Genomic DNA, 25,607 nt, shown 5'->3' on the forward strand with positions numbered 1-25,607 from the left:
AACTCAGACTTTTTGTGGTGTTGTTTCCAATTGGTCTAATTCAAATTCGTCCAATTACCAGTTCGTCTACTATCATTTGGTCTACCATCAGTTCATCCTCTATCCACATGGTCCAACTGCCCTTTCTTCTACTCACCATTTCGTCCAATAACCAGTTGGTCCAATAGCCATTTAGTCCATTGACCATTTAGTCTAATTGGATTAAGTGTTAATTGGGAAATGAAGTGGAAGAAAATTGGTATTAGATCAACTGGTTACAAGACGAAATGGTCATAGACGAACTGGTGATTAGACGAAGTGATTATTGGACCAATGCTTATCGGACAAAATGGCTGTTAGGCGAAGTGTTGATGGACGGAATGGTATTAGACTAAATGAAGGGAGACCATGTGATGAGTGGACGAATTGGCAATAGACGAATCAGCAGTTTACCCTTTTTGTTACATGGAAGGCTCCCTTGTAATGGGATGCAAGGATACGCTTTAACACCAAGGTCTGACTTTTTCTTACGTTGTCACAGGAGGGAGTCGTCCTTGAGGTTTCACCGCAGGTTAGCGTCGAGACAGGTCTGCATCCAGCGTATGAACGAGATCCAGAAGAACATTGAAGGATGGGAGGGGAGGGACATCAGTGAGCTGTGTAACGAGTTCATCATGGAAGGCAATGTCGGCAAGGTTCACACGGGCAAGAATAAGAAGGTAGGATCTCTGTCTTGGATATTATTGGGGCCATCCTCGGTCCCGTGTGTGACAGGAATTATGGCAAGTTGTGACTTTAATTAGTTGTTAGATCTAAGAATTTTAGAGATTTATAACTAATTATGATTTTAAAAATTTGATATCATTTTGAAATTCACAGGAATTTCAAAATAAAACTGAACTTTCAAAATCACACTTCTATGTGAGGTCAAACACGTGACCCACTCCTTTTGACCTCTGACCTTGAACCTGCATAGTAGAGACAGCAAAAATATTTCCAAATGAAAGCTGACTAAATATCTTAATGTTAGATAACCTTTGAATTACTAAATCTCTCTAAAAAAATTAGATTAAAAACTAATCGAAGTCAAGATTGTCATAATTTCTGTTACACATGTGACCAATAATTTCCCATTGTCTCCATTTTGGGGGTATAGCAAGAAACTTGAAATTTTTGAGTCCCCAAATCATTCATATGCAGAAATGCCAACTGTTCTCAATTATTTTGCAGTATTTTATCTTTTTTTGTATAAGTGCTGCAGGTTTTATGAAAAATACATTTTTTCTCGAAGTCCTGTTATATATATGTCTATTGGAGAAAGTTAAATATACTCTTTTTTTTTGTCACCACAGATCCTTTTGTTAATCCCTAAAAATACTGCGATTCCGTTCATACGGTTGGCATCCCTGCATGTGTTGCAATTGAAAACAAACTTGCCATTGATTGCTGATTTGCTTCTTGCATCAATGAGTGTAAATTAAACCGAATTGCAGCAGAAGTTTGCAAATGTACTCTTGCAGTGTCCCCTTGATAAAGTTATTGGCCAATCAAAAAGAATTCATTAATTTTGTGCAGGCGCGAGTTGATCAGTTGTTGGACACTCTGTGGATAACTTGCTGGGCTAGCACCATGAGCATCTCTGGATGGTGTTTGTGCTCTATGAACCATGCCATATTTCTTGTTGGTGTTGGTGTTGTCATTGGTGGTGTTGTGCTGTTGTTGGTGATAGTGGTGGTGGTGTATAATTATTATCACAGACTGCATATTTGCAACAAGAAGTACGGAAGATGTATTTTTTACAACATTTTTTTTGTGAGTTATTCCTTAAAGGGCTGGTCCGGGCTGAAAATATATCTTAATACATAGAGTAGAATTCAATGAGCAAAATGCTGAAAATTTCATCAAAATTGGTTAACAAATAATAAAGTTATTAAAGTTTAAAATTCAACAATAGTTTGTGAAAACAGTCGTCAGGAATATTCATTAGCTGGGCTGATGATGTCACATCCCCACTTTTCGTTTTCTTATGTTATATAAAATCATATTTTTTTCATATTTTTTATGTCTCCCTTAAAATGAAATAAGTTGCAGCAATAAATATCTAATGCACTAAATCAGTTGTCATTCCAATTTTTCTAGTTCTTGGAGGAAAAAAATTTGAATAAACCTAATTTCATATAAAATACAAAATAACAAGCTATGAATACTTTCAGTCTGGACCATCCCTTTAATATATTTATCTAGCTATTAGAATAAATTGCGAGGACACCTATCTTTTCTGTGTCTCTACTTTAAGAGCTATGTTCGTTTCGAATCCATGGTATATTGGTTTCTTGTTGCAATGTTGTATCAGTAGTAACAAGATTTTTTTTTTTTCCTAGCCAAACACAGAGAGGCACATATTCCTGTTTGATAGTATGATAGTATGCTGCAAGGTGAACACAAGGCGGTCAGTCTCGAGCTCGTCGCCGGAGTACCGCTTCAAGGAGCGGTACTACCTCAGGAAGATCAAGGTCGTTGATAAGCACGATGGTGACGGTAAGTTACACGGTGATAGTCTCTTGTGAGGTTAACACAAGGCCATTGTTTCAGCCCTTCATTGAGGTCACGTACTGTATGCGATTACAAGTTAAGAAATTTAGAGAGTGCTTGTTTATTCTTCCTCTAATTCTAACGTTTTACCACTCTTTCACTTCAAACACTTTCTTTCACCCTCTTTCCCTCTTTTTTTTCTCTCTCTCTCATTTTCTGACTGACTGCCACTCTTGAGGTGTTTTTATCTTGATTTTTGTTCTGTTTTGCCATAAACTTTCTGTCACTTTCTCTCTCTTTTAAAACTTGTGATGTTTTTCTTTTGTCGTTTGCACAGATGTGAAGAATTCATTTGAGATTGAGGTCAAAGACTCGCCGCAAACGATAGTTTTCTTTGCCAAGAGTGCAGAAGAAAAAACAAGTTGGATGGAGGCATTAATAACTCTGTTACACAGAAGGTAATACTCATAGTATTGTTGCCAAGTCATGTGCCGGAAAACAGATGGTTTACTTACAAAAAATATTTGTGTGTTTGCCAAACAGCTTCTTGCCATGAAATGTCATGGTTATTTTTTAACCATGTAATACACATCTTGTAAAATTAAATGCCAAATTTCAAGTTATTTCGTTTGGACTTTACTGCAAATTGTTCATAGATACAGCATTAACAAATTTCATAACTTGTACTCTGTATTCGAGCATCCTTTAAATGATTTGGAATAAAAATTAAATTGTTGAGAACCTAATATATATAGCCCAAACACATAAGCTGTAGCCTCTTGGAAAGGTCAATACTCTCTTCTCTTTCATTGCACCATAAATATTGTAGATTATTTTGACAGTTACTTGAATTTTTTTCCAAAAGATGAAGACAATTGCACCATGATATTTGTCATTATTGATATATTGTCATTTTACAAATTGTTACAAAAGTTAATTTACATTGCACTTTCATACAAAGGCACCAATTAAAAGTGCTCATTGCTCAATCGTGTGGTGAAATTGTTTATGAATTCATTGTAGATGATTAAAATGAAGAGAAAAGATCATCTGGGGGGTGTTTCACAAAGATTGGAGTATGACTTAGGTCACACTTAAATGTCGACGCGTACATGATATGCAATGCTCAATCTTATTGATCAATATGCAGTAGTGCGTGTCCTCTTGGCATGATCTGACCAATGCTGTCATGCTTTTTATACTGCGCGCAACTAGACATTTAAGTGCAACTCTAAGTCATACTTAAATCTTTGTGAAACACCCCCCAGGATACTATATCACTATTGTCTCCTCACTGAAATGAACTCTGCAACCTTTCTTCTCTTTTTACCCCTTATTCCCAAAGTACTAAGGGGCACACTATGTATTGTGTTATGCTCTGTACAAAAACTGCTCGTGTATTTGACCCTAGGATGAATTCATATTGTGTCATTCTATGGATCATTGATGCCAAATTTGAATGCATGTTTGTGATTTTAGCACTCTGGAAAGAATGTTGGATACCATCCTACAACAAGAAGAGGCTAGCCAGCCACTTCGGCTTCCATCTCCAGAGGAGTACTGGTAAGATTGTATGCTTTCATTAATATTAATAAATCGCAATGATAGACACTTTATCTCATGCCAGTTTTTCTTGTTCGAGGATTGCCTGACCTAGCAAGTCTTCTTTTATGTTTGGGTAATTGCAGTTGTGACCTAATATTTAAATGATTAAATCATCGCCCAGCTGGCAGAAGGGCAATAGATTATATGTGTAGCAATTTTCACGTACTGTGCGGCTGGCATAACGGCATTAGGATACACAAGCGTGTGCTATGTGAAATTTACAGTGAACGAATTTACGCCCTTCTGCTGACAGGAATTTGCATTGACGTGCACATTAATAATGCCCTTTTGCCAGCTTAGTGACAAAATGTTAACTGCTACCTTGTGCAATACACAGGTTTCAATGTATATTTTTTTTCTTTCCTTCATTCCAGCTTTGTAGAGGAAGACTCACCAGACAACATTGTCTTTGAGGAAGGTCAGAAGTCAATGGCAGGGGTGCCTCTCATCAAGGGAGGAACACTCCTAAAACTGATCGAAAGACTGACCTATCACAAGTACGCTGACCCGTCCTTCGTCCGAACCTTCCTGACCACCTACAGGTCATTCTGCAAACCGCAGGAACTTCTCTCGCTGCTCTTCAAGAGATATCCTTTTCTTGAATTTATGTAACCTGGTGGTGTGTAACTGATAAAAATAAGCTTAAAGAGAAATGCCAGTAGTTGCAGTAAACACTGATTTCATGAGAAAGTCTGTAAAACCAGGCTTAATTGTCAGAATATCATCGAGGATCTAGATCTGGTACAGTTCCATAAACTGAACTTTGTGAAATCTTGAAATCTACACTGAAAAACGTTCACACTGAAGATCACCAACACAGATAGGCACACGTGGGACAGTGTATAATTATTGCTGGAATAAAGACCCGACGAAAGTGACCAAATCCGCACTTATTTTGCTTATTTTTCAGCAATTACACAATTTCTTCCAGAATCCTTTGGCACATATTTTTTATTCATACAAAGAGACACTTGGGTGGTCATTATATTAGATTCTGTAAAAAGTCATTTTGAGATCGTTACCAAAACTGGAATTTATCTTTAATATTTTTAGTCGATTGTAACTCTTTGTACATGGAACATCCGATTTTCCCTTTTGATTCCGATGAATTTCAGTTCATACAAGATGTGTGCAGTGTTTTTGACATTTGTTGACCTATGCATACATTTTTGTCTCACCTTCGAAGCAGAGTGAGACTATAGGCGCCGCTTTTCCGACGGCGGCGGCGACGGCGGCGTCAACATCAAATCTTAACCTGAGGTTAAGTTTTTGAAATGACGTCATAACTTAGAAAGTATATGGACCTAGGTAATAAAACTTGGCCATAAGGTTAATCAAGTATTACTGAACATCCTATTAGAGTTTCATGTCACATGACCAAGGTCAAAGGTCATTTAGGGTCAATGAACTTAGACCATGTTGGAGGGATCAACATCGAAATCTTAACCTGAGGTTAAGTTTTTGAAATGTCATCATAACTTAGAAAATATATGGACCTAGTTCATGAAACTTGGCCATAAGGTTAATCAAGTATTACTGAACATCCTTTTAGAGTTTCATGTCACATGACCAAGGTCAAAGGTCATTTAGGGTCAATGAACTTAGACCATGTTGGAGGGATCAACATCGAAATCTTAACCTGAGGTTAAGTTTTTGAAATGTCATCATAACTTAGAAAATATATGGACCTAGTTCATGAAACTTGGACATAAGGTTAATCAAGTATCACTGAACATCCTGCACGAGTTTCACGTCACATGACCAAGGTCAAAGGTCATTTAGGGTCAATGAACTTTGGCCGAATCGGGGGTATCTGTTGAATTACCATCATAACTTTGAAAGTTTATGGATCTGATTCATGAAACTTGGACATTAGAGTAATCAAGTATCTCTGAACATCCTGTTCGCATTTCAGGTCACATGACCAAGGTCAAAGGTCAATGAACTTTGGCCGAATTGGGTGTATCTGTTGAATTACCATCATAACTTTGAAAGTTTATGGATCTGATTCATGAAACTTGTACATAAGAGTAATCAAGTATCACTGAACATCCTGTGCGAGTTTCAGGTCACATGATCAAGGTCAAAGGTCATGTAAGGTCAATGAACTTTGGCCATGTTGGGGTTTTTTGTTGAATAACCATCATATCTCTGTAAGTTTATTGGTCTAGTTCATAAAAAGTGGACATAAGAGTAACCATGTATCACTGAACATCTTGTGCGAGTTAAAGTAGTATTCAAAGTCAGCACTGCTGCTATATTGAACCGCGTGATGCAGGTGAGACGGCCAGAGGCATTCCACTTGTTATGTACATAAACCTACCGAGGCCCGAATTCACAAAGGTGGTTTTGAAAACCCACGGTGGAGTCCATTACGCTTATTTTACTGTGTATGATGAAAAATGTCCAATGCTGATGCGCGTTTTGCCACAGTGCACCAAATTGACGCCTGTTGCTGTGGTTATCCACGCTATTTTATTAATGAGTCCACTGTTTTGAATAATGAGTCCACTCTTCAAACAGTGGACTCGTGAATAAAACAGCGTATCTAACCATGGTAACAGGCGTCACTTTGGCGCACTGTGACAAAGCGTGCATGAGCATTGGACATGTTTCATACACGCGCCCGATAGGCGGTAAATTAAGCGTAATATATACAGGAAATCTGCATAAACCATGGACTCAACCGTGGGTTTTCAAAACCACCTTTGTGAATTCGGGCCAAAATGTTTCCTAGGTAATTGGTGATATACCTGCAACTATTTTTCCCTCGGACTTCGCCCCTCGGGGAAAAATAGTAATTGCCAGTCCAACCTCGGATAAATTATTCCCACTATACTTTCTCAAAGCCTGATATATTTGTATGATATACTGTAGGGCACACTGCAAGATCAGCAATAGCTGTGGTGATGGCTACCCTGGGTAAATAAGAGTTATTATTATAATTAATATGGTAATAATAATAATAATATAGGGTATTTATATTGCGCACATATCCACCTAGTTAGGTGCTCAAGGCGCTCCTATATTACCCGGCTAAGCTAGGCGTTCATAGCGCACACAGCTTTTTAAGGAATTACTTCCTACCGGTACCCATTTACCTCACCTGGGATGAATGCAGCACATTGTGGATCAGTTTCTTGCTGAAGAAAATTACGCCATGGCTGGGATTCGAACCCACGACCCTCTGTTACAAAGTCCAAAGACTAATCCACTGGGCCACAACGCTCCACTGGTAGTAGTATATCTCATTTGTATATTGTGTACGTGGTACAGAGCTCATACGATGGCGGTCCCGGCTGGTGTTTCCGGCGTTGCAACCGATAAAACCTTACATTGATGTTAACATGTAGGCCTACTGGTCTCTTATTGACAGCTTGAACTATTATTACTACTGTTGATGTTTTCCTTGACCAAAGTGATTGTTTACGTTTGAGATCCCGGACCCTCCGCCCACAGAAGAAGACCAAGCAGCTATTGACAGAGGAGTGAGTGTGGTGAGAGAAGATCTGAAGAGATTCAGGAAAGAATATGCACAACCTATACAACTCAGGTGAGTCTGCCTGCTTCCTGTAACAGATCATATTGTCTCAAAAGGAGGTTATTTTATTTTGTTTGATTTAAACAGGGCATTATTATCTAGTGGGTCCTGTATTTAGATTATATATTACGGCAATGGTTCAGGAAATAATATTCACAACCTATTCAGGTCAGATGAGTGTGCTTGCTTTCTGTACTGCTCATATTCTGAAGAAAACAAAACTGAAAGCTTAGTATCTGAAGTTTTTTTCTGAATTATATGTTTTATCACTGAATATGCAGGTAGAATAGAACTTTACCTCAGAGTGTAGCAGAACATATGTGTCTCTGGAGGATTTTCCATAAGACCATTCTTGAGTTACATTGGACTTTATGAATGACTTGAATGAGATATCTGGGATGACTGAAGATGTTTATTGATTAATTTTTTTTTAGAAGCAAGCTGAATCTTCATTAACGTCAACAAAAGGACATAAATAATTTTTGCATTAGCAGTTACAGTGTTTGAGAAAAAAGATAAACAATCCTTATCTGCAATTTAATCATGACTTGATGTGCGCTTGAACTTATTCAGCATGCCTTTCAAGGGTTATTTCTAAAAGAAGACTTCACCAACATCTTCTTAAAACTCCTTTACTCTGAATTCACCTTGATGTTGGGCATAAAGTAAAGAAGACTTATTTTCCCTCTGCATCTTCTTTGAACATTTCCTCGGCTGTTATCAAGAGTTTCTATGCATTCGTTTAATTCAGACCTATTGTAGGAATTACTGTACCTGGGTAAAAAATGGTCAAATTTCCAGGCTTTCGCTATGTTTGATTCAAATATGTTTACATTGCTTCCATTAAAGCTCAAGTCCACCCAAAAAAAATCGATAAGGAATAGCCGAACAATTATAACGCTGAAAATTTCATCAAAATCGGATGTAAAATAAGAGAGTTGTGACATATTAAAGTTTCACATATTTTTCACAAAACAATTATATGCTCTGCTCAGTGACACTCAAGCACAATTTCTTTTTTTATTGTTTGGATCATACAATATTTCCATTTTTACATATTTAACAATAAGGACCAACTAGACTGAACCATAAAATGTCAAAACAATGGTAACATCACATGTCCAGGAAGGAATAAAACTTTGTTTCACATGACAGTTAGGAGAAAATTTAGACTATTTCTTATTTAACACAATGACATAATGAGTAAGAGATGTCATCAGTCCACTCATTTGCATACCGACCAGGATGTTTATATAACTGTATGTGTGAAATTAAGTGAAACTTTGAAATGCCATAACTTTATTATTTTCCGATTTTGATGAAATTTTCACTGTTTGGCTCGTTGGATTTTTTTTCTTTTTAATCGAATTAAGTATTTGTTGGACTGTACTTGTCCTCTAACAACACTCCCTAACAATTGATTTTTTTGTTTGTACAGAGTACTGAATGTGTTTAGGCACTGGGTTGACCAGCACTTCTATGACTTTGAGAGAGACGAGGAGTTACTGCAAAGCTTGGAGAAGTTCATTGATGATTCAGTAAGAGGGAAAGGAATGAGGAAATGGGTGGAGTCTATCAAGAAAATCATCATTAGGAGAGTGAGGGTATGTACTGTTGTATTAATTTTCCGTCAATTAACCCTAAACAGGCCGGGGGGTTGAATCAACCCCCCTCACAATATTTTCTGCAATCATTCCGCCGCGCGAAATTTTTTGACTGCGCCACGTGCAGAGTTTATACTTTTAAGTCTCGCGCATCTTTTGAGACCAAATTTACTACACCCGGGTACACGGTTTCGAAATTACGCAACATTTTGTGAGTGCATGTCAGACAAAATTTTTTTCCGAAACGTGATTTTGTGTACAAAGCCAAGCAAATTGAGTTTTCTCATCTTATTCATAAAGATATGATTACTTTTACTTTAAACAGCTGAAATCAATTGTTTTTAAATAGTTATGCTTCAAAAAGGTTATGCAATAAATCTGGTGAAAATTTTTTTTTAAAAAGACGGAGGGATTGCCCTACTGAACATTGATAACACATCAACGGTGTTTTACAGAGGATAGATATACATGTATACATAACACAGGAAAGGAAAAACTTAGTTGACTTATGATAAAGACGTTGACAAAATGTGGAAAAGTAAGAAAAAACATATTTACAATATATACACAAGATAACAAAGTAAGGATGAGGGATCTGAACGAAAAGTAACAAGAAGTCTGGAAAAATGTTTTTAAGGCCTCTTTTGAGTGCATCAATATTTTCCAATAATTTCATGTGATGGGGAAGAGTATTATAATGAGATGCACCTCTGTATTTGATAGTGTGACAAGAGGTTTCTGTTTTGGGTTTGAGTAAAGCAGTTATGAGAATTACGTAGTGAATAGTTAATTCCTTCTTTTAAAATGGAAGTTTAGGTCTTGACATTGTGCTGTTCAAAGTGACTCTCTAGAGTTGGGTCTTTGTTTCATAAAAAATGTGTTAAAAATGTGCAAGTTGTTCTAGGCACGTGAAATGATGCTATTAGTTCGATGGGAGTAAATGTTCAACAGTTAAACATTTGTCACTGATAAATAAATTGTTATGAAACAGCAATTTCGTACCAATAGAAATTAATGATGTCACGGAAGGATTACGTAAGGCATGTCTAGTATTATGTCCATTTCTCATACCATCAAACCATCTTTCTTTCTCTCATCTCTTCCCCCTCTTACTCCATCTCATCTATAGTCCGATGCTGAAGAGCAGAGGCATATACTTACCTTTGAGAGAGACCCTCCTCCCATAGAACATCATATATCCAAGGCTCCTCAAGATTTTGACATTTTGACGGTAAGTGTGATGATGATTTTGATGATGATCGCGACGACAATGATAGTTGTGATGATGATAATGACGACAACGATGATGATGATGATTCTCATTATATTCTTTTAATCAACTTATGTACAAGAATGAATATATTTTATTTTGTCAATAGTTTGTATTTTTTCTCCTTCATTCTGTATATTTAATATGTTTGCATGTAAAAAAATGAATTTCCATTAAGTGGGCGATAAAAATAAAAATATATATTAAATATTTATATATGCGATGATGATGAAGATGATGCTGACAATTTTGGTGATGATTAAGGTGATAATGATGCACTGATTCATAAAGCTTGTGACAAATTATAATTTTCAGACTGTTCAACAGTATATAATTCATTCAGATGCCCATACTTCTCAGCCAAATATATGCATGGCTTTCAATGGAATGGAATTGTCTGAGCCAATTGTTTAGTCAGTGCTTACACCTTTCATGAAGCACAGAACTTTCCAGTCAACACAGGGAGCAATACAAAACAATTTGATCTAGCTTCACTCGATACAGATTGCAAGGCAGCTGACACTACTTTTGTCAGACCTTGACATATCACTGACGCCATCTGAACTTGTTAGCAGTGTCGGGACCAAGAAAGATAAATAGATGAGAATAAATATACCATCAACAAGGGGAGCAATACAAAATTAATTTGATTTGTTTCTTTACTTTGTAGCTTCATCCAATAGAGATCGCAAGACAGCTGACGTTACTCGAGTCAGACCTTTACCGAGCCGTGACTCCGTCTGAACTGGTTGGAAGTGTCTGGACCAAGAAAGATAAACACCTTACATCACCAAATCTACTCAAGATGATCCACCATTCAAATATGGTAAGATTCACATATCTTATAATTATCATTTTTTATATTGTTATTCTTAAAGTTAAAGATAAATTCCAGTTCTGGTAACAATCTCAAAATGACTTTTTACAGAATCCAATATAATGACCACCCAAGTGTCTGTATGAATAAAAAAATCTGTGCCAGAGGATTCTGGAAGAAATTGTGTAATTGCTGAGCAATAAGCAAAATAAGTGAGGATTCGGTCACTTCCGTCGGGTCTTTATTCCAGCAATAATAATATACTGTCCCACTGTGTTGGCGATCTTCAGTGTGATCGAATTTCAGCTTAGATTTTATGATTTCACAAAGTTCAGTTTATGTAACTGTACCAGATCTAGATCCACGATGATATAGTCATACTGAACCTTGATTTTACAGACTTTCTCACGGAATTAGTGTTTTACTGCAAGTACTGTAATTTAGCTTTAACAGCATTAATAGCTGATTTTTTTCACTGTTTGGCATTTTGGGGTCCACAAGGCTTGTATTATACATATACAGAAGTATAAATGTGTGACTTGAAGTACCACCTAAACAACTCCACCAACTTTACAGCTAGAACTGTAATACTTATTATTTTAGTACTCAATTTAGGTTAAATTTATGCTTAATTATTTGCATAACACAAAATAATTTGTATAGAAGAATCTTGAATGAACTCATTCTTTTTTTTTATGTATTAAACTTATTCAGCAGATTTCTATGTTATCTATTATCTATAAGATTTTAGTGTTTTGTGTCAGCAAGGCACAAGGCATGTCTTTTCCACATACAGACGTGTACATTTTTGCAAAAAAAGTTTGTTGTGAGAAAAGTAGAAAAAATGATAAAATATATTGGTGAAGGTTTGAGGAAAATCCATTAAAGATTAAGAAAGTTATTAAAATTTTGATTATTTGATTTGTGACGTCATATATGCTAGCAGCTTCCCTACATTTCGTATGGCAAAAAATCAATGATATGTCATTTTCTCCAAAAATTGAAAATAGTTTTTACTGTACCTTCAGATATAGATAAATTATTTCATGCCCGTTCTGAAAAAAGGAAACACAAAAAAAAGATATCACGAACTATTAAAAAATTGAAATTTATGCATTTTATTTTACATAACATATGGGGCAGCTGCTCATTTGTAGAATACCAAAGTGTGACGTCAGTTGCCATTTAGTCATGGCGGGCTGGTTGTCAACAGAGTTGCAGCTTACGATCGTCTGTACACATTTGTATTTGCAAATGACTGTCTGAAAAATAAGTTGCAAGCGATCAAATTCCGCTAGCAGCCATTTTCTCCTATAAGAAACACATGCTTTCATTCGTCGGGTTCATTTGTTTAGAACCTGGGGACCGTTTCATCAACATTTTGTCTGACAAGTTGTCAGATCTGACATCTTTCCTTGATTCTGATTGGCTGAGAGGCACTGTTACTATAGTAACTGTCGGATAAATTGGGACTTGTCGGATAAAACGTCTGACAAGTCCTTTCATGAAACGCTCCCCAGACCACTGTGGCAGCTGACGTCATCACTTTGGTACTCTGTGACGTCACAAATCAAAACTTTAACATTCTAATAACTTTCTTAATATGGAATGGATTTTCCTCAAACCTTCACCAATATTCTTTCATTATATTTTCTACTATTTTAACCACCAACTTTTCTTCAGGGTGAACTTGCCCTTTTATCCTCGCAGAACTCAGAATAATTTGGAATTACTTTCTTTAATTAATTCTTGCATTTTTATTTTTCCTTTTTTGCCCTCAGTTCATCTTATGGTTAGAGAAGTGCATTGTGGAGACATCCAACCTTGAGGAGAGGACAGCAATAGTATCCAGGGTCATAGAGATTATGATGGTAAGGCAGAGCTGCCAAGTAGTACTGATTTTCTGTATTTAGTGCTGAAAATAGAGAAGAATACTGATGGTTTCATGCAAAATACTGATTTCTAAAGTTTCAGTTTATGTGTTGTCCTATGGTATTCCTGTGAAAATACTAATTTTCTTACCAAAATACTGATTTTCAGCCTTGAAAATACTGAAATGTTCTTGTTCAGGTTGGCAGCTCTGGTAAGGAGACCTCTTCTTCATTTATTCCCTCTTTGGTTGTTCCCATCAATTTATAATTAGCTTCAGCTCACAGGATTCGACCAGTCTTGCAGCCACTGTAAAGAATGGCCAAATGATCATTATAGGGAAACTGGAGGGGAAAAAATGCTATTAAACCATAATAAAGTATTTAGACCAAGTGACCATTAGTCAAATGGTCTAATAGTGAATCCCCCTCATTTCCATTTATGCTCTATATTATACTGCTTTTTTTTTCTGTTTTACCACGTAAGAATGCCCTTCTATAAAATTGTACTTGATTTGTATTGCTTTATATTACTTTGTATTATGTTTTGAATGGAAATGGAAAAAAAGAATTGAATTGATTTGATCTAATTGATAAAAGACTAATGTCAGTTGGTGATCCGGGTTTCAAATCCGGTTTAATCCCCAACTACGGGGGTGTCTGGATTCACCCACAGAGATCACCCTCACCTCCTTCCTCCCACTTCACTCTTATTCAGTCACCCCCCCCTCCCTCCCTCAACCCAACCCTCCTACTCTCCTCCACCTTTTGTTTCTTCCATATCTTCTCCAGTCACCTCCCTCCCCCCCCCTCTGACCAGCCACCTGTGGTAATAGTATTAGAATGTCTCGGCATCGAACCAACTTTTATTGGACCAAGTTGATATAAAACCGTCCCAATTCATTGATGCCTTGCTACTATCATCCAAAGGAAGGTAGAGGAGGAGGAGAAAAAATCGACATCCACACTTCAGGAAAAGATGTATCTTCAAAAACTTTCTTGCAATTGTGCTTTCCATGTGTATTTCATTTTTCTTTCCTAGGTGTTCCAAGAGTACAACAACTTCAATGGTGTACTGGAAATCGTCAGTGCGTTCAACTCATCTGCCATCCATAGACTGGAGCATACCTTTAGGGTAAGAAATTCATTTTACTTGACTATGGATAGCAGTTAAAGGGCCCCTACAACCCAAATAAATAGGCTATGAAAACATTGAAACACCTATCTTTATCAATATTCCAGCCATTAATTTTCTTGAAATTTGTAGATTAAGAAAAAAATGGGAAAAAAACCCTTGCCTTTTGGGGGGAAATTCTTATGCTTGGTAAGCTCCAACCCTAAAAAAAAAGGATATATGCGATCACATGACTTGTAAATGTCAATGCCAGACAGTCTTATCCTTCGCTGTCATAGAGATTGTACACTAAATGGTTTCAGTATTTCATAAAATTTGTAGTTTTTACCAGGAGTGGTTTAAGTAGAAACTAGTGATGGTGTTTGAACATTGATTATTTTCTGATTTTTTTTTAATCATATCATAATCAGGACTTGAAAAAGAAGCAATTTTTAGAAGAAGCCAAAGAACTAGGCACAGATCACTACAAGAAATATCAAGAGAAACTCCGCTCCATCAACCCACCCTGTGTGCCTTTCTTGGGTGAGTTCTTTGATTCCCATTGACTTCTCCCAGAAACCCCCCTGGGCGAGTGTTTCATGAAACAAATAATCAGTGATTTTTCACTGACTTGTGTTATAAGCTACCAAAATCCTTGCATCTGATTGGCTCAGAGCAAACTTGTCAGTGAAAATCACTGACTGTTTGTGTCATGAAACACACCCCAGTCCCTGGGTTCTCATAGTTATTTAAATGATACGCTTTCAAAGAAAAGATGGTTGAATGTCTATGCAAGAAATATTAGCAAAACCTTGCAAATATTCTGTTGCAATTAAATAATTGATAAACTGTATTAAAAAAAAAAAGATTACGCTGCTTGTTTCACGAAGCAGATTAGCAATCAGTCACAAATTCGCAATTAATTTCAAAATGTATGATTGGATCAGGGACCAAAAATAGACTTGCAATTTGATGGATTCACATTATGGTGCACCAGTTATCGATTGCAGTGAACAGGCCAAATTTCTAACTGTGGGGTCAACATCGCGCACAGCTATGGCACCCTGGCGCAGGAAGCGCACAGTGCTAGTGCTTGAAAAATGAAAACCATATTGCAAGAATTCACCCAAAACGGTATAAATTTCACACAGAAATATGCGGGCAAATCTCTCTCCTACCTCCTGGACCCTAGCAGACACCATATCCGGTGAAGCCGCATCGCCAGTGATGATTAATCACATACATGCATTCACTCAAGTACTAGCACTTGTAACAGATGTCGACTTTTTCCCACGGGGCATTGCGAATTTCGGCCTGCCTGCTGCAACGGATAAATGGAACGCCGTATTGTGAATCCACCGAATTGTTGCAAGTTTCTCGCAGTGCCCCATATTAGTGGGATGCAAGAATACCAACCTTTACTTGATACTTGATCAGATAATTCCTCTTACAGCTCCAAAAAGCTTAAGTGGAATGAAATGACCTTTGAATCCATTGCAAGTCAAATTTAAATCCCCAAATCTATCAAGAATCTTGCAAATACAGTCAAACATATCTTGTGGCGACCTATCTATAGTGAAGACCTGTTTCAAGTGGCCACTCAGCTTGTTCCCCATTTGAAAGGAATATGTGTTAATTAAAGAGCCTGTCTATAAAGGACATCTGTCTGTAGTGGCCACTTTTTCTACTTCCCTTGGATGGCCTCTATAGATGGGTTTGACTATAATTGTAAATGTGTAAATGATTGCTGGTTAATAAGTGCTTTCAGTAATCCCCCACAGAACTTGTTGAGACTTGTAAGAATTCTGTAAATGCATAGATGTGACTGTCTTGATTTCCATCTCACCCTAGGAATGTACCTAAGCAACATCCTGTTCATAGAGCAGGGCAACCCAGACTTCCTTTCCAACTGTCCCGATGGCTTGATCAACTTCAGCAAGAGGAGAAGGGTAGCTGAGATCACCGGGGAGATCCAGCAGTACCAGCATCAACCATACTGTCTAAATTCTGAACCCGACATCAGGGTAAGTCGACCTGGACCGGGGGTTGGGGGCGATGTTTCATAAAGCTGTTCATTGAGTTACAAGTGACTTTACGAATGACTGGTGATCCGTTCTTAGACTCTAAATCGTCAAGAAAAATTTTGTGTATATCACCACTAGAAAGGATCACCAAATGTTTGTAAAATTGCCCATAAATCAGAAATTTGACCAGCTATTTTGCAATTCATTCTTCAGACCCCCATTTTTTGTCTCACCTGCACAGCAGAGTGAGACTATAGGCGCCGCTTTTCCGACGGCAGCGGCGTCAACATCAAATCTTTAAGGTAAATGTTAGTCTTGATAACGATATCAAAATGAGTTCGTACAGAATCCAAGAAATGACCACCAAAGTGTCTGTATGAATAAAACGCATGTGCCAAAGGATTCTGGAAGAAATTGTGTAATTGCTGAGAAATCAGCAAATAAGCATGGGATTCGGGTAGAGCGTCGGGCCTGACGCTCTAAGCAATAATTATACATTGTCCCACATGCGCTTATCTGTGTTGGGGATCTTCGGTGTGAATATTTTTCAGCGTAGATTTTAAAGATTTCACAACGTTCAGTTAATGTAACTGTACCAGATCTAGATCCTCGATGATATACTGACAATTAAGCCTTGTTTTACAGACTTTCTCATGAAATCAGTGTTTCCTGCAACTACTGGAATTTCTCTTTAACCTAAGGTTAGGTTCTTGAAATGACTTCATAACTTAGAAAGTATATGGACCTAGTTCATGAAACTTGGCCATAAGGTTAATCAAGTATTACTGAACATCCTATTAGAGTTTCATGTCACATGACCAAGGTCAAAGGTCATTTAGGGTCAATGAACTTTGACCATGTTGGGGGAATCAACATCAAAATCTTAACCTGAGGTTAAGTTTTTGAAATGTCATCATAACTTAGAAAATATATGGACCTAGTTCATGAAACTTGGACTTAAGGTTAATCAAGTATCAAACATCCTGCATGAGTTTCATGTCACATGACCAAGGTCAAAGGTCATTTAGGGTCAATGAACTTTAGCCGATTGGGGTATCTATAGAATTACAATTAAAACTTCAAAAAATTTTGGATCTGATTCATGAAACTTACACATAATAGTAATTAAGTATCACTGAACATCCTGTGCAAGTTTCAGGTCACATGATCAAGGTCAAATGTCATTTAGGGTCAATGAACTTTGCCCGAATGGGGGGTATATATTGAATTACCATCATAACTTTGAAAGTATGTTGGTCTAGTTCATAGAACTTTGATATAAGAGTAATCAAGTAACACTGAACATCCTGTGTGCATTTTAGGTCACATGACCATGGTCAAAGGTCAATGAACTTTGGCCATAATGGGGGTATCTGTTGAATTACCATCATAACTTTGCAAGTTTATTGATCTGACTTTTGAAACTTGGACATAAGAGTAATCAACTATCACTGAATTTCCCTGCAAGTTTCAGGTCACATGATGAAGGTCAAAGGTCTGTGAGCTCAATGAATTTTGGCCACATTAGGGGTTTGGTTGAATTACAATCCTATCTCTGTAAGTGTATTGGTCTAGTTCATAAAACGTCGAAATAAGAGTAACCAAGTATCACTGAACATCTTGTGCGAGTTATAGTAGTTTTCAAAGTCAGCACTGCTGCTATGTTGAATCGCGTGGTGCAGGTGAGAGGGCCAGAGGCATTCCACTTGTTTATTATCTCACTTGCATAGCAGAAGAGATACCATAGGCTCTCGGTAACTGTGTAAGGTGCTGGTTGCCAATCAATTAGCAACTCCTTTTTTACTACTTTTTGTGCCACCTATTAGATAATGTTGTTTTTATGAAATCGTCTCGATTGCGTAGCAGAAGCGAGACTAATAGCTGTGAGTTACTAACCTCCCCCCCTCCCTTTCCCTGCTGTACCCCAACAAAAAGTTAGTTTGAATGAATAGAGAAAAATCCAAGTAGCATAACACTGAAAATTTCATCAAAATCGGATGTAAAATAGGAAAGTTATGACATAAACTTTTGCTAAATTTCACAAAAAAAATATTTGCACATCCTGGTATGCAAATGAGGGGACTGATGATGTCACTCACTCAATAATTCTTTTGTATTATATGATATATGAAATATTTTAATTTTCTCCTCATTGGAAAGTGAAAGAAGTTTACTTCATCCACGAACATGGGGAATTACAATTGTTCTAACATATTACGGTTCGGTACAACTGGTCTTTATTGTTAAATCTGTAAAAATGGGAATATTGTATAATTCAAACAATAAAAAACAAAAGAAATAGTGAGGGACATCATCGTCTCTCTCATTTGCGTGTTGCGGAGTTGTGCATATACTGTTTTGTGAAAAGTAAGCGAAACTTTAAAATGTCACAACTTTCATATTTCACATCCAATTTTGATGAAATTTTCAACATTATTCTTGTTTGATTTTTTCTAGTAATACAAATCAACATTTTTCTTGGGTGGACTTGACCTTTAATAGCAGAAATGAGACATACAGGCCCGGATTTACAAAGGTGGTATTTAAAACCATCAGTTGAACCCAGCTTTTTTGTAGATTTTCTTTTAAAATTGCACTTATATTTACTGTGTATATTTACCAAGTGTCCAATGCTAATGCACTCTTTTGTCCCAGTGCGCCAAATTGAAGCCTGTTGCCATGGATAAGTATTCATTCATGAGCCCACTGCTTGAAGAGTGGGCTTCTTACTTCAAAATAGTGGACTCGTGAATAAAATATAGCATGGATAACTACGGCAACAGGCGTCAGTTTCCTCAAACCTCAAACACGCATTAGCATTGGACAATTTTTAATACATGCGGTAAATAAGCGTACTCTAAACAGGAAATCTGCATAAACCATGGGTTCAACCAATGGTTTTAAAAACCACCTTTGTGAATTCAGGCCACCCTATCTCCAGGAATCACTTGTACACTTTGCATAAACAATCTGTAAAAGGTGAAATCTGCTGGAAATAAAAAATGCCCAACCTGGTTGTAATAAATTCTATTACATGAAAGAAAAAAAGTATAGGCCTAGTTTTTTCACCTAGTTGCAAATTGTGATCAGTTATGCATGTATGATTTTGAATAATTGGAGGTGGTACTGCATGTAAATCTGTAATCATTTAAGCCTAACTTGCAATGGTTCAATGGTCATGACTTCTTATCTTTCTAAGAGATTAGATGATATGGTTCAATTTGATATGGAATTCAGATACTTTTGTTCGTCATGTGTCTTCAAACATCTCTAAGCCTAAATGATTCGATTCACTTGCAGACTTCATAAGACATAGTGCTGGGCTGTCACTATCACTTTGTTTGCTTTTGTTTATTATTTTTGACAGAAATTCTTCGAAGACTTGAATCCTCTCGGCGACATGACGGAGAAGGAGTTCCAGGACTATCTCTACGAAGCATCCCTGGAGATTGAACCAAGAAACTGCAAGCAGCTGCCAAAATTTGTATGTATCCCACACCCATGAATGAATATCTTGCAGTGGTGGATCCAGAGTTTCAGAATGGATAGAATAAAAATTGCAAACTTGTTAATAGGGGGCATGGATAGAAATTTCAAAATAGAGGGGGGAGGCAGATGAATAACCTGTTGGATTTTGATTATTTCACATATTAATCTTTGTCAGAAACCCATTGAACAGACCTTTTGATGGAACAATTAAAGGCTTATCATTTGTAAGGTCAATAGTGATTCTCAAAATATAGGGCAATGAGGGCATGCCTTGTGCTCCAACCTCTGTTTTGATATTTATGTAATAAGCTTGAAAATACTTCATTAATATTCAAAATTTGAATTAGTAATGATAGTTGTAATATTATGCTACACCTCGGCAATCTGTAACCCACTACATCACTGCAAAAGTGCAGAACGACAAGTCCAGTGAACCAAAGTTATTGGTCAGTTGGAATTCAAACTTTTTAACATGTTTTCAGCCATAGAAAGCACCCTTTTCATGTACGAAAGGGGTTGTTCTAGACAATTTTCAGACTTTTCATTTTTTTTTTCATTTCCAACATTTGCATTTTTTTCGTACAATAATCATTATAATACAGAACATATAAGCAATGAAACAAAGCATGTTTAATGTACAAAAAGTATAGTTAGGATTATCATATTAGCAGGTTAGAAATGGAAGAGTATGCTAGAAAGCAGAGCTTGTATGGTGCAGCCTCTTAATGAAAATATTCTTGTAAATAGTATAAACCAAAACAACAACAAAAACACACAAAATGACAACTTGAGCATAAAACCAGTAGAATAAAATTTAAAAAATTGGGAAAAAGAATGAAATGAAAAGTTTTACATCAATTCTAAGTGGCATTCCTCGACAAGTTCTGTACTTCTATTATTTGGAAATGACATTTCTTTTTGTTTTCTTTTGCTACAGCCCAAAAAGTTTGAGTACTCCCTGAAGTCGCCTGGTATTAAACCCACCAGCAACAGACACATGTCATTAGTTGGACCGTCAAGACAGGTTAGTGAGCTCCGGTCGCCCGGGTTTCAGGTAAGGCATGGCCCCATTGTCAGGGGAGTGTTTCATTGACTAACTTGTCTTGAGCCAATCAGATGCAAGGATTTCAGTAGCTTATAACAGTTATCTGTGAAAATAGCTGACCATTTCTTCCATGAAATGCCCCCCCCCCCCCGAATTCAAGGTATTTAGTTCAGTTATGGGTAGCTGAATGTGATACAAGTAATCAAGGTACTATTAGATACCTTTTTTTTATTTTGATGTAGAAAAAGCAAAATAATTTTTTTTTGAAACTTGATTCTGATGTTGTTAGCATGAACAGAAAAACAGTTGTTTATTTTCTAATTTGTTTCAGGAATGCAATATGAAAAAGTAAACATTTGAAAATTAAACACTATTTTAGGGGGGTTACACTTTTCTTAAAAGGTTTTTTTTTATGTCTCTTCTCTGCATTATGAAAATTTAAGACCCCTTAGACTCCTGTTAGTTTTTGATGTAAAGATTTAGAAATTAAACAATTATTTGTAATAGGTTGTGAAAAAAAATATTAAAAAACAAATGAATTGTGTGTCCATCATTCTAAGTTGTAGGGTTTTTCTTATTATAACTGAACAAGTGGTTTTATAGAGGATAATAGTCTTGAGTTGTAGCTGCGCCCCAGGCGCATACTTTATTTACATGGTGTAAGCAGAATGTTTGTAAGTTTCCATCTTGTACATTCCTACAGAGGATGCAGGATGAGGAGGCTACCTCCCCCAAAGCTAGTGCCACGCCCCCCTCTCCTAGGACACCAACCCTCATAACACCGTCATCCATCTTTGACCACAGTGTCTTCAGCGTTGTGGATATTCCAAGTAAGTATCACGGAGTCCGGGTTTTGTGATTCGCTTAAACTATTTCCGTCACTTCAGACTTTAGTGGTAATTTTGAATAAATAAAATAGATAAATAAAATAGATAGATGATAATTCTTCGTGATCTATCTCAGAATTGGTTTTATTCAGTAAGATTGCATTGGTCTGTACGTTCACCCCCCCCCCTTACATAAACAAATGAAAATGCATGTAGGAATCTTCAGGACATTTTTGCTGCTCACCCAGGTAATCATTCATGTAGAACTGCTTCCTCTTGTCATCATGCAACATATTTTGATGACTATTTCAATGCTACTGCTTTAGTGTTAGTAGTTGGGAATACTGCGAACGTTTAAATCATATTTATGTATTTGTATTTAAGGACATCTTGATGTACCATGTCTTTTCCTTCACACACATTGCAGACAACTCCAACACCTCATCTACAGCACCAGAGGAACCACCGGAAGTACCCCCTCCTTTACCGCCCCGAAGCCGTCTTAGTTCCACTCCGAATCCTCGCACTCAGGATCGCATGCATGACCTACCACCATCGCTTCCTCCCCGATTCAACCACGCCCCTCCGTTACCACCCAGACATAATGCTCAATCCTCACAGACAATGAACGGTGGTACACCGACTATACCCCCTAGGACTTACCGTAACACCCTTCAACGCAAGGTGTCGAATCCGTTGCCGAACAAGTCTTCCATCGGGCCATCCACCACCACGACGGCGACGACCAGGCCGCCCCCTCTCCCGCCACCAGTCACGCATGGCCATGATTCAGACATCTGGTTGCCAAGGACTCCTCAAACGCCGAAGAGCCACGCCTTCTTACTATCGCATAACTCCCCCATGTCGTCATTTCCAATGAACAACACTGACCACAGCCATATGGGTTTCACGAAGCCGTTGATGCCCCCGCCGCGACCTCGCGGTCCCCGATTGACCGAACCGGACAGGCCACCCAGGACTCCTTCCAAGGAAAATCAGTTGACACCGGAAGATCTGAAATTCTTTGAAAGCTCTTATTAAAAGCATGGGAGTGTGTGTGTGTGCGTTTTTTGTAAGAAGCAACTCATCAGACTTGTCGAGGAAATGGTTTGACACATGCGGTGGCAGATTGTTGACCCAAAGGCAAGAACAGTACTCGGACTTCAGCATTGGTGCCTCCGTCTCAAAGGCGGGGTCGTTCGTAACAAAGGCTAGAGAGGAGAAACTCTCCCGTGAAACCTGCTTGTATTGTAATTGAATATCACCTCTTGTCCAATGACTATGCATTGAAATGTGTGAATCATGTACCAAAAAAAAAATGTCTCGTGTCTAAAATAATCAAAATATTTTTCCCTTATAGACAATACTGAGCGGAATGTCTTCAGAAGAAGAAATGCATAGCAATGCAAACTGTTTCGCAGAAGGGTAGGTGTGAAACCCTAGTTACAGTTTTGTCCATGAAAATTAACCCTATCAGACTCAAACATCAAAATTCATTTATTGATTGTATATCGTATGAAGCTTGAATCAACAGAATAATGTATCATGTATAGTAGGGACTGAACAAAGTGTTCAAATCAACCATGACTTAATTTTTCTCCTCCAAGCCGTAGATTTTGTGAAATAAATTGGAAAGGGGAAAAACAGTCAATTTTGTAGATTCTCTGATGGGGCTCAGAAATCTAAACCTCAACCTCCTGAAGTGTCTTTTTTAATCCCTTAGGGTGTTATGTTTACAGATTGGCTGTCTATCCAATTCTCCTTCCCAGATAAAAAATAGTGAAGTAAGATATAAGTGATATATTTTGGATCTGGGCCCCGCCTTACAAAGAGTTACAACCGATCTAATCAATTGTAACTTTATGGAAATCCATCAGTGTCATAATTTTTTTCTGCAGGAAATTTGAAAAATGTCCTCTGTAAACAAAGGAGAACATGTCAAATTGCCAAGAAATCAATGAATTTATGGATATGCATTCATATCTAGAATTTTTTTGGAACAAACATGCATTTTATTTGTTGACTTTGCTAGCTTTCCATAGTTGCGATTGATCAAATCAATCGCAACTCTTTGTAAGACAGGCCCCTGGTCTAGAAGAAGCATGTATTTTCAAGTTTGGGAAGTGCAGATCCAAATTCGATGAATATTTATAGAATAGTTTCCCCAAACCCATTTCAAATTCACCAAACAGGAACATCGTGTCATAAGGTATGAATACGTATTTTCTCAATTCACTTTTTTTCTTTTGACTGTTTGTAAATATGAAGCAAGAGCCGAGAAGTTCAAAAGTGCAATAAGTCATATCATATAAACTAAACGTAAAAATCAGAAATTATTTTTTCAGCAATCTTTATTGGGTAAAAGAACTAAAAAAATGAGACATTGGCAAATTTCAAATTTTCAGATTATATCCATTCATTGTGATTTAATTTCATAATGAACAACTTGGCAAGTTCCTTTTAGGAAAACTCATCGCCAGTAGGAGAAATTGTCCTCTGGGAGAGAGCGAGGCCCTATCATATTCTTTATGCATTACTGCAGAATATATATTTTTGTCACATGGGATACATACATACATGCATACATTCATATTTTTATGCGCCTTTTCAATTAACATGCTTATAACGCTTTACATTTATATGACAACAAACTAAATTCTGCTCTTTAAGTTCTTACAAAAAATATAAAGGGGATATTATTGAGAAAGCAGATATGTGCACGTCTTTAGCTTATTTTTGAATACTTGTCATAAAGAACATGAACTGATATTGTAAGGTGGCTTTTCCAGATACCGGGACCAGTGAAGCTAGTACATTGCTGAGCTTTCTTGGAGTTCATTTTAGGAATGTGTGAAGGAAAAGGTGTTAGATTTAAGTATGACTTAAGTCGCACTTAAATGCCGACGCATACATGATATGCAACGCGCTATCTTATTGATAGATAGGCAAATAGTGTGCGTCCTCATGACACGATCTGACCAATGCGGTCAAGCCTTTCATACCGTATGCAACTCAATATTTAAGTGCGACTCTAAGTCATACTTAAATCTTTGTGAAACACCCCCCAGATCTAGGGATGTATAAATCAATTGACAGATCAGTATTCTGGAGAAGAGTGAATAATGAATCAAATTACAAATTTAAGGTGTTCATATCAGATTACCTTGCTAATGAAAATCCAGAAAAGAAAATCCATATTTTATTGTTCGAAATAGACATGAAATGAAATACTCCAAAAATTTGATTTGCCCAATTGATCGTGGGCCTTGCAGCCACTGTGCAGCGCTAGATCGATGAGGCTCTATCCCTTTAATCTTTTAACGTCTTTTGGTCTGACGCGGCCTGGGTTTGAACCCCCGACCTCCCGGCTGTGAGACGAACGCTCTACCAACTGAGCGAACACACCGGTAATGGGACAGGACTCCCATTGAATCCTATTGGGATGAAACAATACCTGTCGTAGGGTATTGCAATCAAGGAAAGTCAAACATGGGTAATGGAATCAATCCCACGTCTGGCAATTCGGTGGATTCGCAATAAGGTGCTCAATCTATCGGCTGCAGCGAAGAGGCCATATTTCTCATTTTGGGGGCGACATCGCGTTCAGGCAGCGCTCGGTGCTAGTGTACTGTAAAGTGACTGTGATGCTTCAAAAAGGAAAACATTAGGGCAAGAATTCATCAAAAACGGTCTAAATTTTGCAAAGAAATATGCAAGCAAATTTCTCTCCCACCTCCTGGACCCTAGTTAAAGGCATATCCGGTCGAGCTCTGCGACCAGCGATGAAAAATGGCATGCATGCACTTTAGTGCTCATGCATACAACAGGGGTCAACTTTTCCCCATGGTGCATTGTGAATTTCGGCCTGTCCGCTGCAACATATAGATGGCGC

The 25,607-nt window shown here is 37.4% G+C and overlaps 1 protein-coding gene across 2 annotated transcripts in view; it reads left to right on the top strand.

Annotated features, from left to right (window-relative positions):
• The window catches only part of LOC121418353 (son of sevenless homolog 2-like), a 63,595-nt gene extending 40,572 nt beyond the window's left edge, over window positions 1-23,023 (top strand). Inside the window, exons 11-27 of one of the 2 annotated variants that reach the window (XM_041612171.1) lie at window positions 521-698; window positions 2,361-2,517; window positions 2,849-2,969; window positions 3,991-4,074; window positions 4,491-4,703; window positions 7,547-7,669; window positions 9,096-9,261; window positions 10,391-10,492; window positions 11,202-11,357; window positions 13,130-13,219; window positions 14,259-14,351; window positions 14,762-14,873; window positions 16,182-16,354; window positions 19,722-19,838; window positions 20,781-20,897; window positions 21,592-21,718; window positions 22,143-23,023. In XM_041612171.1, coding sequence (XP_041468105.1) covers window positions 521-698; window positions 2,361-2,517; window positions 2,849-2,969; window positions 3,991-4,074; window positions 4,491-4,703; window positions 7,547-7,669; window positions 9,096-9,261; window positions 10,391-10,492; window positions 11,202-11,357; window positions 13,130-13,219; window positions 14,259-14,351; window positions 14,762-14,873; window positions 16,182-16,354; window positions 19,722-19,838; window positions 20,781-20,897; window positions 21,592-21,718; window positions 22,143-22,756 — 2,743 coding nt within the window. In that variant the 3' untranslated portion in view covers window positions 22,757-23,023. The remainder of the gene's footprint in view (window positions 1-520; window positions 699-2,360; window positions 2,518-2,848; window positions 2,970-3,990; window positions 4,075-4,490; window positions 4,704-7,546; window positions 7,670-9,095; window positions 9,262-10,390; window positions 10,493-11,201; window positions 11,358-13,129; window positions 13,220-14,258; window positions 14,352-14,761; window positions 14,874-16,181; window positions 16,355-19,721; window positions 19,839-20,780; window positions 20,898-21,591; window positions 21,719-22,142) is intronic. The other variant, XM_041612172.1, reaches the window with a different exon arrangement.
• Window positions 23,024-25,607: the final 2,584 nt, after the last annotated feature.

This window comes from Lytechinus variegatus, chromosome 7 (genome assembly GCF_018143015.1).
Source record: "Lytechinus variegatus isolate NC3 chromosome 7, Lvar_3.0, whole genome shotgun sequence".
Taxonomy (NCBI): Eukaryota; Metazoa; Echinodermata; class Echinoidea; order Temnopleuroida; family Toxopneustidae; genus Lytechinus; species Lytechinus variegatus.